Below are 14,261 nucleotides of genomic sequence, written 5' to 3'. Positions count from 1 at the left end.
GCGGAGGATGCCCCAGTCTCCTGTGGGAAAGAAAACCAGTAAATACTTTAATAATAAATACTCCTCGACCCAGCTTTGAGGTTTGTAAGACACCCTTTTCTCTAAAAGCTACTTATAATGTGGACTATAAATACATTATCACAAATTAAATCTCCAGCGGGACAGCAGGGGTACTTCTAGGCCCCCAGAGCTTCAATTAAATTTGGCTTGGTCTTTGGTTTTCCCCGGGGGTCAGTCAGAGAGGCCGATAGCCCACCCCCACACCCACCCACCCCTCCTCCCTCACTTTATTTAGGCATGAACACCTAATTCAGAATAATAATGATTATTATTACAATTATTATTAAAATAAACATGATAGATGGGTGGTTATTTATTTATTAGTGTTTATTGTTGTTTATCTATTTTGGGTTTGGGTTGGAGGGGCACCCAGCCGGTTCCTCTGGACTTCCCTTGAACTGCGCATGACTGAACCAACACGTTTGAGCTCTTCTCTATCAGGTCTGGTTCTCTCCTCAAGACGATGCTTCGTTCTAGTTTAACCCGGAGATGAATGGAGATGAATGGCTATGGCTGCTGCTGCTGCCGCTGCCGCTCTCCTGTGAAGCATCCCCCGGCTCTTTGTGCCCGGCTTGTGCCGGCGCCGCTCCGCCCTGATTGGTCGCTCGTGTGGCGGCTGCTGTGAACGCGGGTTTCGCGGCTGCAGCTGCAGCTCCTCCGCACGGCAGAGCGGCCACGTAGGAGCAGCGAGAGAGGAGAGAGGGGGGAGGAGAGAGGGCATGTTAGACTACCTTAAAGTATAGCTACATATCCACCTACAACACAGGAATGGACGGTTGTTGTTAGCACTTCTCCAAGCTTTTAAAGAAAGCCTTCAAAAAAATGCCTCCAGCGGAGGTGATCACCCTGCTGTGGGCTGCCAGCCTGCTTCTCCCCCAGCCTGTACCGACAGCGGCGTGGGACACAGACCTGGAGCTCTTCGACCTGGTGGAGGAAATTCCACAGTCGTTTTATGAATTCATGTCTGTTGGTCAAGTAAGTGTTGTTATGTTGTTGTTTTATTATTATTATTATTATTATTATTTCTTCTACTAACTGTTAGCTACCCTCTCCTACATGCTCCCAATCACATCCGCCAAGTTTAAACCGTGCTGAATATAGCTAGCTAAAGTTAAGCTTTTAAGCTACTTGGATGCTTTCTAAACCTGCAGGTTAACCCCAAACCATAGCCCTGTCCCCGTTTGTCGAAATGTGTAGCTAATGTGCAACGTGTCTTTCGTCAGCGGCAGGCTTTGTTAACCGCCCCCGCCTGCAACGCAGCCGGACTGCCGCTAGCCGCTCCAGGAAAGGTCGAGGCTTCAGAGGCCTGTTCCTGTTTCGGCGGTATAGCGCATAAAACAAGGCTTAAATGTTGAAGTCAGTGTGAACCTGCACAGCGTTTTAAAACGTTGTTATTATTACGCTCATATTGTTTAGCTTCAATTCACTGCAGGTTTGCAGTCATTTGAGTTTCATTCTGTTGATTTTCTGAAAACACACAACAAAAATGTCTCCAGGTTCTTTTACCATATTTTGCCGGTGTGAGGGCGAATAAATGTAGTGGAAGTCATAGAGAAATAACACAAACACACAGAAATATAAGTGTTATTAAATATGCTAACCTACCAGATGGCATGGGTGTAGCTTACTATGGTAAAAACCAGCTGTGCTGTTTTGCACATTATTATTATTATTATTACATTATATTAGGTGCTCCTCTCATCTATTCTCATCTATTCTTAATTTATCACTGTTTCTTATACTCCTGTGATCCAGTAAAGCATTGTCTTCCATAGGATGCATCATCATCTGAGATCAAAAAGGCCTACAGAAGACTGTCTCTTGTCCTACACCCAGATAAAAACAAAGATGAAAATGCAGAAACCCAGTTCAGACAGGTAAACGGATTTTGCATGCGATGAGCAGTACACTAAAGCTTCAGATCTTACAGGAGACTGCATTTCACCAGAAAGATCACAAGCAAATGACCATGTTTAAACTTAAGTCTTTTTCTCTTCTGCTTTTTCAATTCCAGTTGGTTGCCATTTATGAGGTTCTTAAGGATGAAGAAAGGAGACAACGGTAAGGGGATAGTAGCATAGTGTATATGTAGGGATGCTGTTATGGTGTAGTAATAATAATAACAATACGCTGTAAGTCTAACCACACTTTCCTTACAGATACGATGACATCCTGGTTAACGGCCTGCCTGACTGGAGGCAGCCTGTGTTCTACTACCGGCGCGTGAGGAAGATGAGCAACGGAGAGCTGGGTTTCCTCCTCTTCCTCATCCTCACAGTGGGCCACTATGCTGTGATCTGGTCCATCTATCTGGAGAAACAGCTGGTGAGTGTCGTCATGTGCCACTGTAATCTGACATTGGGAGTGTCATTAGGATAGATGGATGCATTGTGTGAAAGAAAATACACTGTATGGCCAAAACCATGTTAACAACTGATATCACATCTGTATGAGCTTGTTGGGTATCCAATTCCAGAAACCATGGGCATTGATCTGGATTTGGAACCAATTTTGCAGCTGTAATAGGCTCCACTCTTTTGGGAAGTCGTTTCACCTGATATTTTGGAGTCAGTGGGAGTTTGTGCCCATCAAAAAAGCATTTGTGAGGTTACGCACCAGTGTTGGATAAAAAGGCTAGGCTGGCAATTGGACATTTCAATTCATGCCAAAGGTGTTCAGTGAGGTTGAGGTTACGGCTTTGTGTAGGCCTCTTCGCATTCGCCAAACTCACCAAGCCATGATCATTCTTATGGACATTTTATGGACATGGATGTTCACAGTCTACTCCAAACTATTACCACAAAGCTTACAATACAATTTTGAGTGCAGTAGTGTTAACATTATAACTGGAACTAAGAAGTCAAGCCAATTCCTGCAAAACAGCCCATTATCCCACCTCCACCAAACTTCATAGTTGTTCTAGTGCTTTACGCCACTCCAGCCGATATTGAGAATCACACATGCTGGAAACCCATTTCACAAAGCTCCTAATGTACAGTTCTAATACTGCTGCTTTCTGAAGAGGCAGTTTGACACACTGCTGTGAGTGAAGCAACAACGGATATGCGCTTTGGCAGTCGTGGCCCCATTCTGTGAGTTAGCGTGGTCTACTGATTCATGGTTGAATCTCCATGTCACAATAATAATACCAACAGCTGATCAGGCAGACTCTAGCAGAATTGAACTTTCACAACTCGTGGTAAAAGTGTCATTCTGAGACAGTGCCACACTGAGTCGCTGAGCTTTTTCATACAACCTATTCTGCTGCCAGTGTTTTAGTATGGAGATTGCATGGCTGTGTGCTTGATGTTCTACACCTGCTATTGATGGACATGACTGAAACACCTTACCATCATCACCACATATCTTAGACTTTATAGCAAGTCACGATGTGCTTCTCATCTTTTTTTAGGATGAACTTCTTAGCAAGAAGAAGAAAGAGAAGAAGAAAAAACAAAGCAGCAAGATAGTTGAGGAATTGAAGAACAATGGACAGGAAAAAAACGAGAGGTAAGCTGTGCATGGATGAGTCTGTGATGAGGAGAAACTAGCTGCTAAATAATATTTTAGTTGTTATGTTATAATGTAAAATGATAAACAGCAAGCATGATTGATTGTTTCCACACTCATAATGTAACTGACTTACCGTAACAACAAGTAAGTCAGTAATGTAACTGATTGACTGTAACAAGCACTTCTTATCTGACCTTTATGACGAAAGGTGGTATGTGCTTGCATAACTTTTTTTTTTTTTTTTTTTTTTTTGTAGATCAGATAAACCACACTGGCATGATATCTTACCACTCAAACTGAGCATCTGGCTATACTACTCTTTGAAGTCTCTCCCTCACGTCATACAGGTATTTCTTCACCACCATGAATCTGCTGTCATGGTTATTCCCCTACTGTTAACTTTTGTCTGGTAAAAAATGAAATGTTGTCAAATATTTATACATTTGGATTTCAGGATGTGAAGCAATACTACAAAGATTACAAAGAGTTGAAAGTGAGGGAGAAAGAGGAAGCAGAAGCGCTAGCAGAGCAAGAAAATCAACCAAGTAAGGCCCTCCTAAATCAATTTGACATGACATGATGGGAATGTTTAATCCAAAAATGTGTGGATGGTCAGAACTGGTTCAGAAGGTGATTTCCACTGTCATTAATCACCCCCTGTTATGTCTTTTTTTCAAATGCCCATTCTTACAGGGATTATACCATGATGTTTTTATTAGTTTGAAGTAGTATGTCGCGTTTATGGCATTTAGCAGACGCTCTTATCCAGAGCGACTTACAAAGTGCTTTGCTATTTACGCAAGAAAGAAACCTTAGCTAGTTAGAATATACTAATAATTCAAAGATACCTCTAAGTAGTACTTGTATATTAGAATGTGATGTGTATGTATGCATGTTTCAAAATGTGCTGTTTACTCCAAAGACCCAGGTGTATATGGAAACCAAGCCGCAAAACAGTCTGTGTTTTGTGTTAATTGTTTTTGTGGTGTCATAAAACCCAATCTAAGGGGCTCTGACAGGCTCAGCTGTTTAATGTGTTACCACTATGGCTCAGGAGTCCTGAGTTCCAATCCCAAGCCAAAAGTACACTTTCCTCCTAGGTAATATATTACCCAATCATCTGTGTTTTTTGCATTCCCTACCATCCCAGCTCCCACCTGTACTCCATTCTTGGCTGTTTAGCAATGGGCATCTAGTCTTCCAGTGTAACCCAGAAGCCTGCCCTGTAATTTAGTCCAAATTCGTTCCATTCATTTTGCAAACCACACTCCATTAACTGGAGGTGTGGTCCTTACAATAGCTTTTAAGTTTATACAGAAAGGATTTTTTCTTTGGCTCTTCGGGAGAAAGTTGAATGTTTGTTGACCTGTGCAGGAGAGAAACGCCCCAAGGTGAAGAAACCCAAAGTGGAGTTTCCAGTTTATGAGCCCAGTGAGGCAGCTGGCATACCTGCGTATGATCAGGGAGCATCCATTGAGGATATTGAGGATCAAATGGACGACTGGCTAGAGGACAAGAAACAGAAGAATAAGGTTAGTTCATAGATCATTTTCATGCTTTATTTATATTTGGTTACGGTTGGTTTGTTATTTGATTTATGTGATATGTATATTGTTAATGCATTTTTTTTCCCCCAATCTTTTTAGACACCAGAGTGGACCGATGAGGATGTCAGCCTGCTGACCCGTGGCATGGCCAAGTTTCCAGGAGGGACACCAGGCCGGTGGGAGAAGATCGCTCATGAATTGGGCAGATCTGTTGCTGATGTGAGTGTTTGAGTAGTGCATTCAGGGCATTCGAGCATTACAGCGATACTAAGCTCATTACTTTTCATTATGTTTAATATGTTTTATCTAAACCTTTGAGTGATTGACTTCCCACTGAAACGCTGATCATTCGTAGGTCACAGCAAAAGTGAAACAGATCAAAGACGGAGTCACCAGCACATCGGGTGAGTCCTGTTTGAAGTGCTATGTTGAAGTATGTATGTCCAAATGTTTGTAGGCACGCCTTCTAATGAATGCATTCAGCTACTTTAAGTTGCTCCCATTGCTGACACAGGCGTGCAAATGCCCGCACACACAGCTTGTCCCTGTACACAAGTACTTCCAATAGGACTTTCTAAAACATGTTAACAGGAACCTGGTGGCACTATGCCTAATGCCAGGCATGGGCTAGAGGGTTATGAAGACCCCAGCATTAAGCTGTCGAGCAGTGAAACGGTGTTGTTGTTGTTGTTTTTGGATTGATGGTGCTCCATCCAACACTTTTGGGATCAGTTGGGGTGATGATCATCCAACATTCTGACCTCACTGACGCTCTTGTCACTTGAGTGCAATTAAATCCCTACAGCAATACAGAAATTTGGGGGAGTGAGGAACTGAGGAACTCTTGTTCTCTCTCTCTTCTAGGACTGGTGAAGCTTTCAGAACTTAAGGGTTCTGCAATGGTTGGAAAAAGCTCTGTTCCTGACAGCCTCATGACCCAGCGTGAGGAGGTCGGGCTGCAGGGGCCCTCGGATCCCGACGCAGCTGGAGACCCGGAGAGCAAGACCGTGAGGAGGAGAGCCAGAAAGTCTGCTGCTGGGGCGGGAACAGGAGAGGAAAAGATGAAGGGGCGAAGGCAGAGAGACTTTGACCCCACAGCAGTGGACGAGGACAGCGAGGATGAGAAAAAGCTGTCACCTGCTGCACCACCCAAGGAGAAGCCCAACACTGCTGATGATGTTTGGACTCAGAACCAACAGAAGCTCCTGGAGCTCGCCCTGCAGCAGTACCCACGTGGCACTGCTGAACGCTGGGACAAGATCGCTAAAGTGGTACCAGGGAAAAGCAAGGTTAGTCAAAGCCTTTAGTTAGCAGGCTAGTTTGTGGAGTAGCCATAAATGATTCAGTGTTGGAGCAATACTCAATTTCAAGCCATTGGAAACTACTGGTGACACATTTTCTTAAACTTGGAAATAGAAAAGGAGTTTGTAAAACTGGTTGTCTTAACCCCTTTAACCCTGTGATTAAGACCAAAATTCAGTTCTTCAAACTACATTATTGTACATTATTAGAACCCTTGAGGGCTCCATTGGGCAGTTCTACCACCTCCAAAAAACAGGTCTTAAGAGGAGATTGACCTCTGAGAATATGGTACCAAAGCTTGTCTTGCAAAGTTTTATCTCATTTTTGACCTTTTTCTATGAAGAATTTATGAAATTCTGAGGATCTCTGGTTCAAATATCTGCTTACCCCGCTTACCATCAGTTTCTAAGTGTCCACAGGTCAGTTTCACACAAACCCATAGATGGATGCACAAATTCACCTAATTACAGATGAGTGTCCGATGACAGACACACACAAATCCACCAGTTAGACATGGCGAGAGGCAGACAATTTTGTCCACTTGTGTTCTTAGCCTCGTAATTTCTGGTATGAGTCATGTACAATCTGGCAATGATCTGCAATGAAAAGGTCGGGCTCTACAGATCCAGGAAATGTTTGAACTATATTTCTGTACTATATTCTATAAAAAGATTTAATTCTAAGTCATTTTGGAGCATTTCTATTGGTCCATGCGTCATGTAATGCACCGTCTGACAACGTGTAATGGAACTGCCATCACAAAATTATGAGAAATGACAAACCTGAAGATGCAAGGTCATTTTTGTCACTATACTGCTAATCCTCATCTGCTTTCTTCTCAGGAGGAGTGCATGATCCGTTACAAGCTGCTCGCAGAGTTGGTGCAGAGACGGAAACAAGCCAAGAGCTGACGCTCCGGTCCTCCGAGCCCTCTGTTCCTTCATCTCTCTGTCATGTGCCTTAGCTTTGCCAAAACCATACTGTGCATCTGAACATCTACATGTTCTGCAGTATCTGGACACTTCAGTATTGGAGAAACCCATCTCTGACCTGTGTTACACAACTGCAGATGTGCTGAAAAATCAGTTTCATTATTTATTTTAAATTGTTCTATGCTGCGGTCTCCATCCATGCCGTTTCTCTGTGCAGTTTAAAGCATGAGGAACAGAACGTCTCAACTTTTTAGGATGGTCCTTCTCTCTTTCTGGAACATCTTACAACCTCTCTGTTTTTCAGAGGTAAAGTATGTCGTTCGTTTATCGTTTTCAGTCACACTGTAATGAAACATAAAGCATTATATACAACTCATTCATACTGGGTCTTTTGTCCTTTGCATCAATTCACAACATGCGCACACACACACAAGTTTATCCTGCTTTTGTTGGAGTAACTGTTTCTGCTGTGCAGGGCAGAAGATTTTTTTTCTGGAGTTTGGAGGAGAATTGCTGCGAGGGTTTGATTGATGCATTCAGGAACAAGAGCATTAGTGAGGTCAGAATGTTAGATGATCACTACTACACCTCATCATCCCTAACTCCCCAACTCATCCCAAAAGTCATTCCAGAGAACACAGTTCTTCCACTGTTCCACAGCTCAATGCTGGGGGGCTTTATATCCCACTATCCCATGCCTGGCATTAGGTAGCATGGATCCAATTGGTACATGTTTATCTGCTCCAGAGAGTCCTATTCTATTGGCAATACTAATCTACAGGGAATGGTGTGCAAGCTGTATCAGCAATGAAAGCAACACAAAATAGCTGAATGCGTTCATTAGTCCACAAATATTTGCGTGGCGGAGATGAGTTCATGCAATCAGAAGTGTTAAAAATGCCAACTCAGCAGTTGTGTCTCAAAATAACCACCAAATGACACGCCTGCTACATTGACATTTTTATATATAGATATAAAATTTTAAATATTGATAGTACAACATGGACATGTTGATTGAATTGATCCAAGCTGTTCTCGCCCTTTTGACTAGTGATATTTACAGAAGCTTATTTACAGCTTATCATTAGAGCCCTATGGTGGTCTTTCACTTTTGTACCGCATGCAGTATTCTGTGAGTGCAGTGCCTTAAATTAACCACAACAAAACATTTTTTGTTAAACCAACTCGTGAAGAGAATAGAGTTGACCAAGACAGACTGCCAATGGCAGTACTATTTTCTACCAGTTAGCAGATATACATAATTTTAGGGTTTAATAAATGGCACAGCGGACAGGACAACGAATCCTCATCATCCTATAAAATCAAGCCAATAACTCACCTGAAGGAGCAGCCCAGTTCCTAAAAGAAGGAATGTATTTCGTCCTGGAAGTGTAGGTCAATTGTAGGTAGATTCAGGTAAATTCTGTCTTTTTAAACATGTTTTAGACTGTTCTCACAGCTGGTACGGATGTGACCGAGTGAATTCATGCTCTTCTATCCGCTTTGCATATTTTGTCTCTGTCATAGTGCTTAATGCCCAAACCTGACCACCAGTCGCTACTGCTTCAGCTCTGCTGGTTCTTTAGACCACAGAGCCATTCTGCTTTTAATGAATACAGTTCTAGATGCTGAAAAGATATTTCTGAATTTGCAGTGGTCTTCCACACCACATCCTGTGAAACCCACTGCTCACAGTCCTCTGTTATAAAGTGCAACACTTCACAAATAAGAACAGCTTATGAATTCTGTAGCTATGATTTAGACTATATTACGTTCAGAGGGCCTTTTTGCATTAAACTGGTTAAACACATTCATTAAATGAACACATTTATTAAAGATACCATATCATGGGAAAACGTTCATAAACATAACATAAAAAAGCACCATTATTAAAAATAAAATGAGTTTGATATACACAGATCAGCCGTAACATTAAAATCACCACTGATTGGTGACGTGAGTAACACTGCTTATCTGCTTCCAGTGGAATCCGAGAAGAGGTGGGATCTACATGTTAGGCAGTCAGCAAGTGAACAGTCAGTTCTTGAAGGTGACGGCAAGACGAATGACTCAGAGTCAGAACATCTCCAATACATCAGGCAGGTCTTGTGTGGTGGTCCTGGTATGCAGTGGTCCGTACCGACCAAAAGTGCTCCAAGGAAGGACAATCAGTGAACCAGCAACAGGGTTATGGGCATCCAAGGGTCAGTGACGTGATCCATCAAAAAGTCCTACTCAATATTAGGCGGGTGGTTGTAATGTTATGGCTGATCTGGAGTCAGTGTACTTGCATATACACAGCTTTTCGGCCTACTTCAGTTTAGCTCCTCCCGTTTACCCTGTACTACTTTCTGAGAGAAGCATAATACTATGCAACCAATCAGAGCACAACTTGTTTACATATGACTTAAAGGTGCAGTAACAAAAACAGCTTGTTTAATGGTACAGGATAAAGCATTGTGGTTGTAATGTAAAAATTAGTTATGGTTAGAAAACATACATGTTTATATGTGAGATATGTAAGATGTAAAATGTACAGATGCTCCAAACCTGCATGTAGCTTAAAACAGTGTTCCTCAACCCAGGTCCCAGAGGCACCCTGCTCTGCATGTTTTAGTGCTTTCCCTGCTCCCGACACACCTGATTCCACTGATGGACTCATTAACAAGCCCTTCCAGAGCTGCAGGGAGTTCACCTCATGTGCCTCCAGGTCCAGAGTTGAGAAACACTGGCTTACAAAAAGTTATTTTCTTCATATATATTTTCATATTCAATATCGTTGTCTTCTTTTCTGGTGCTGGTGGCTGCCATAAAAGCTCTATATTTCCTTTCTGCTGTCACACACCTCTGCTTGATCCGAATTAACTGCTTCTCCAAGTGCGTCAGGATGAAGATCATTGCAATGTTCAACACCCAGAAAGAGAATATGAAGTATCGAATACATCCTCCAGAAAAAAAACAATAATAATAAATAAATAGGAGATTATCACAAAAAGATTACACTATAAAAAATAGTGCAAGTTAAAAAACAAACAAAAAAAAAACAAGATGAATGCGGAAGCATTAGATCCAGTTTAGTGCTAAAAAAGTGCTATTTCACTATAAATAACAGTTCAAACCACAAATTAACACTTAAAATGGACATAAGCCTTGTTCTGCTTTTTTGCACTGGGTAAGATCAAACATGTTGTTGAAACTGGACTGCGTCTGAAAGTCAGTGTTGAGAAATTGACTACATAATTATTAAAAACCACACAATAAAAATAAAAGGTCATAAATAATCCTCAGAGAACAAAGTGAGTCCTTTAGAAATACTGTGCGATTTCTCTTCCTTTAACCCTGTACACTTCACTGCCCACACTTCAGTACTCTCTAAGAATAAACATAAAGTTCATAGACCCTAAAATAGAACCCTGTGGTACTCCACTGCATTACGATTAATACCAGAATCATAAAAGTAGGGTTCAAAAGGTTAATTCCGTTCTGCTAGATTACGGTTTTACAAATTTACCTTACCAATACAAAGATAAATAATAGAAGGGTGGCTTAACTTACCAAAATACACAGTCATGTCCTGAGCAAATCAAAAAAGAAAACCAATTAATAACAAAGTAACAGTTTTTCTTTTTGAGTAAAGCTCAGTTATAGGCTTTATTTGTAGAGTATCTCTATGTTGAGTAACTCTATATACTCTATATACTATATAATCTTCTTTTAGAGATACTTACATCCATTACAGTACTTTAGCAGTTTGAGCGTGTCCAGTGCAGTCTGTGTCTCTGTGTTCTAAATAGCGAGGAGGTCTAATGCCACTTCCTCTTTAATGTTTAAACAGCCTAACACCCTTTTTCTAAATAGCACATGCGCAGTTTTGAGGGACTGAAGCTCATTTGTATTTACTGAAGCCTACTTTCGCAAACTGCAATATGCTTCACTGTGAATATTTAAGTAGGTAAAAGATCATATAAATAACTAAGCAAAAAAAAAAAAACTAAATAAAGAGACTTAGAAGCAAACATTTGGTCACCCTGCATGATCAGTACTTAGCAAGGCCTTTGGCGAGGATCCCAGCTTGTAAAAACACTTTTTGTAGCAGCTTAGTTTTTCACTTCTTGTTTGGGGGATTTTTTTTAACTACTGTTTCTTGTAAAAGGCGTCTGTGAGATGCTTCGGACGTCTTGCTTCACTGCTTTTTTGAGGTTGATCCACAGATTTTCAATAGTGTTTCAATCGGGGAACTAAGGGCCATGGCAGTATCTTTAGGTTGTGCCTTCTGAGGTGGTCCATTGTGGATTTTGAGGTAGAGAGTGGGTGGGACTGGGTGGTTTAGATGTTCCTTTGAAAATGTATGAAATGTTTTCCTATAAACAGGCGTCGCTGCACAGTAGAAACCCTGCTGTCTTCAAATCCAGACTGAAGACCCTCCTCTTCTGAGAGTACTTGGGCGAATAGCAGAGTGAATTATTAGTCTATTCTAACTAGCTGAGGTTCTTCTTGGGTAAATAGCAAAGCACTTTTGTAAGTCGCTCTGGATAAGAGCGTCTGCTAAATGCCTTAAATGTAAATGTCCTGAAATTCTTCAATTACAAACAGGGATTTTAATTTGCCTCTGAACGTTTTCTCATATTGACCTCCACCATTCCTCCTATCTGCCATTTCTTTAAAAAAATATAGGAAAACTACCTATTTTATTTGTGCAATAGAGGATCTGCTGAGAGGATCCCATGGCTGCCGATTGTTGGAGTAAGGTTTGATCTTTTCTAACCATTTCTAACAATAGTTGTTAACAAACCATAGCCCTAAGGGTATTATGAGGGATCAAATGTCTTGGGGTGCCCAAAACTTTTGCATAAGAATTCTTTCTATTTTTCAGAAGTACCATGCATTGTATCATGTGTAATACAGTAATATTTAACTTTATGGCTTATGGCTTTTCTACTAGCATCATTTTTTTCTTGCTATTACATAGGCTGTTTAAATGATATGAAAAAAAATCACACTAATATTGAGGAGGTCTCCTATGTGCCGCCACAACAGATCTGAACATTCGAGGCATGGACTTCACAAGACCACTGAAGGTGTCCCGTGATATCTGGCACCAAGACACCAAGCAAATTCTCCTGCTAAAGTCTTGCTAATTGTGAAGTTGGGCCACAATGGATCGCATCAGCGGGCGATGTTTTGGAGATGTTCAGACCCAGTCGTCTGGCCATCAGTTTGGTTCTAGTCAAATTGGCTCAGACCATTTTGTCCTGCTTTTAACACATTACCTTCAAAAACTGACAGTTTACTTGCTGCCTTTTTTTTTTTTTTTACATATAAAATTAGCTCAGCTTTTCAATTAAAGCAGCTCCTTACCTCTTTTATCATTTGATAAGGACAATTTTGATAGTTTAATGAAATCTAACTAATCTAATAAGGCTACAAATAGAATGTCGTGTTGTGGGCCACCTGATATACTTCAGATACGATTGATATGACTTGGATACATTTACAGCTCAATTAATTGTAAAATCTCAAGTTTCACCATTTGATCACATGCATTACTGATAGTATTATAACCCATTCTAAAATTAAAGAGAATCGCCGCCTACAGATTGATGTTTACATTTACATTTATGGCATTTAGCTGATACTCTTATCCAGAGCGACTTACAAGGTTACTTATATTACAGAGGAGGGCCAATGTAGTGTTAGGAGTCTTGCCCAAGGACTCTTATTGGTGTAGCGCAGCACAGTCACCCACACCGGGAATTGAACCCCAGTCTCCGACGTGGTGTGGTAGCTCACTGGAAGGTAGTGGTGTTATCTGTTGCAACACACCAATTCATGCTGTTGAAATAAACAGCATGAATTCCCTTTTTAAAAAAACTCACCATTAAAAACCAGCATGTGATTTCAATGCCTGTGCTCACAACTTAAACAAGTTCAACTTAAACATGCATTCAAAAAAAGTGTCTGAATTTTATGAAAACCACAAGATATCAGTTTAAAGTCTACCATGCTATGCAAATTGCAAAAGTGATGTAATTAGACTGTAGCATTTTAAGTCTACTTTAATCTTGAAGTAGGGATGGGCCGCCACAAATGACTGCTTGGAATTTAATACTCATATTTTTGGTTCTCACTTTGTGTCCAAGGCATTGTATTTTTATTGTAAACCTTGTACCACTTTTGGTTCCCATGACCATCAAAAAATAGTAAATAATGAGACCAAATGTAAACAGTTATATTAGTCTACTGGGCACATCGGGACTGGACCACACCAACTCCAAATTCTGCTGTTCACAGGAGGACCAGGGACCAGTACTCCTGGAGGATCCAGCTAATCAGCTAATTAGCAAATGTGACATTTCACATAGAATTGATGATTAAAAGATATTATTTTTGAGTACTTTACTTTTGCTCCATATAGATCCGTCATTATAAGATATAAAACATTAAACAACCATTAATATGTATGTTCAAACTTTCCAATGATCCATTTCATATGTTAAATCTGATTTAATGAAAATTTTAAAGATATAGCAGTACAATTGAAATGTGTACTGACAAATCATGCTAAGTTATGCTAATGTGTAATAACAATCACGCCAATTGTAGGGCTTGGGCATAAATGACTTATATGTTTTCATAATCTGCTTCGTCTTCTTGTCCGGTGCTGGTGGCTGCTCTGCGTGCTCTGCATTCTCTTCCTATTCTCTCACACTTCAGCTTGAGCCGTCTATTCTTTATGTGGATGTGCGTCAACAGGAAGATCATCACAATATCAAACAGCCAGACTGAGAACAAGATATATCGATGGTATCCTCCAAAAACAAACAAACAAAAAAACACTAAAACCATTTTTAAAATACACACACAGCAGATTCACAGTGGAATAAAGTCACTCACGTGATTATTACTG

The 14,261-nt window shown here is 40.8% G+C and overlaps 1 protein-coding gene and 1 long non-coding RNA gene across 2 annotated transcripts; one reads left to right on the top strand and one right to left on the bottom strand.

The window, feature by feature from the left end:
• The first annotated feature begins 500 nt into the window (after positions 1-500).
• Positions 501-7,730, top strand: dnajc1 (DnaJ (Hsp40) homolog, subfamily C, member 1). The gene is made up of 12 exons (XM_072669266.1): positions 501-1,035; positions 1,836-1,937; positions 2,075-2,121; positions 2,220-2,385; positions 3,473-3,570; positions 3,830-3,920; positions 4,028-4,118; positions 4,948-5,105; positions 5,220-5,339; positions 5,476-5,524; positions 5,985-6,409; positions 7,265-7,730. Exons 1-12 carry the CDS (start codon positions 883-885, stop codon positions 7,331-7,333), a joined length of 1,569 nt encoding a protein of 522 aa, XP_072525367.1. The 5' UTR covers positions 501-882; the 3' UTR covers positions 7,334-7,730.
• Positions 7,731-9,168: 1,438 nt separating this feature from the next.
• Positions 9,169-11,138, bottom strand: LOC140546017 (uncharacterized). The gene is made up of 3 exons (XR_011978299.1): positions 11,083-11,138; positions 10,910-10,928; positions 9,169-10,299 (listed from the first exon to the last, which is right to left on the bottom strand). It is a non-coding gene; the product is annotated as an uncharacterized lncRNA (long non-coding RNA).
• Positions 11,139-14,261: the final 3,123 nt, after the last annotated feature.

Source organism: Salminus brasiliensis, chromosome 23 (assembly GCF_030463535.1).
Source record: "Salminus brasiliensis chromosome 23, fSalBra1.hap2, whole genome shotgun sequence".
Lineage (NCBI taxonomy): Eukaryota > Metazoa > Chordata > Actinopteri > Characiformes > Bryconidae > Salminus > Salminus brasiliensis.
The sequence above is the reverse complement of the archived record's forward strand: the minus strand, read 5'-3'. Positions and strand labels throughout refer to the sequence as shown.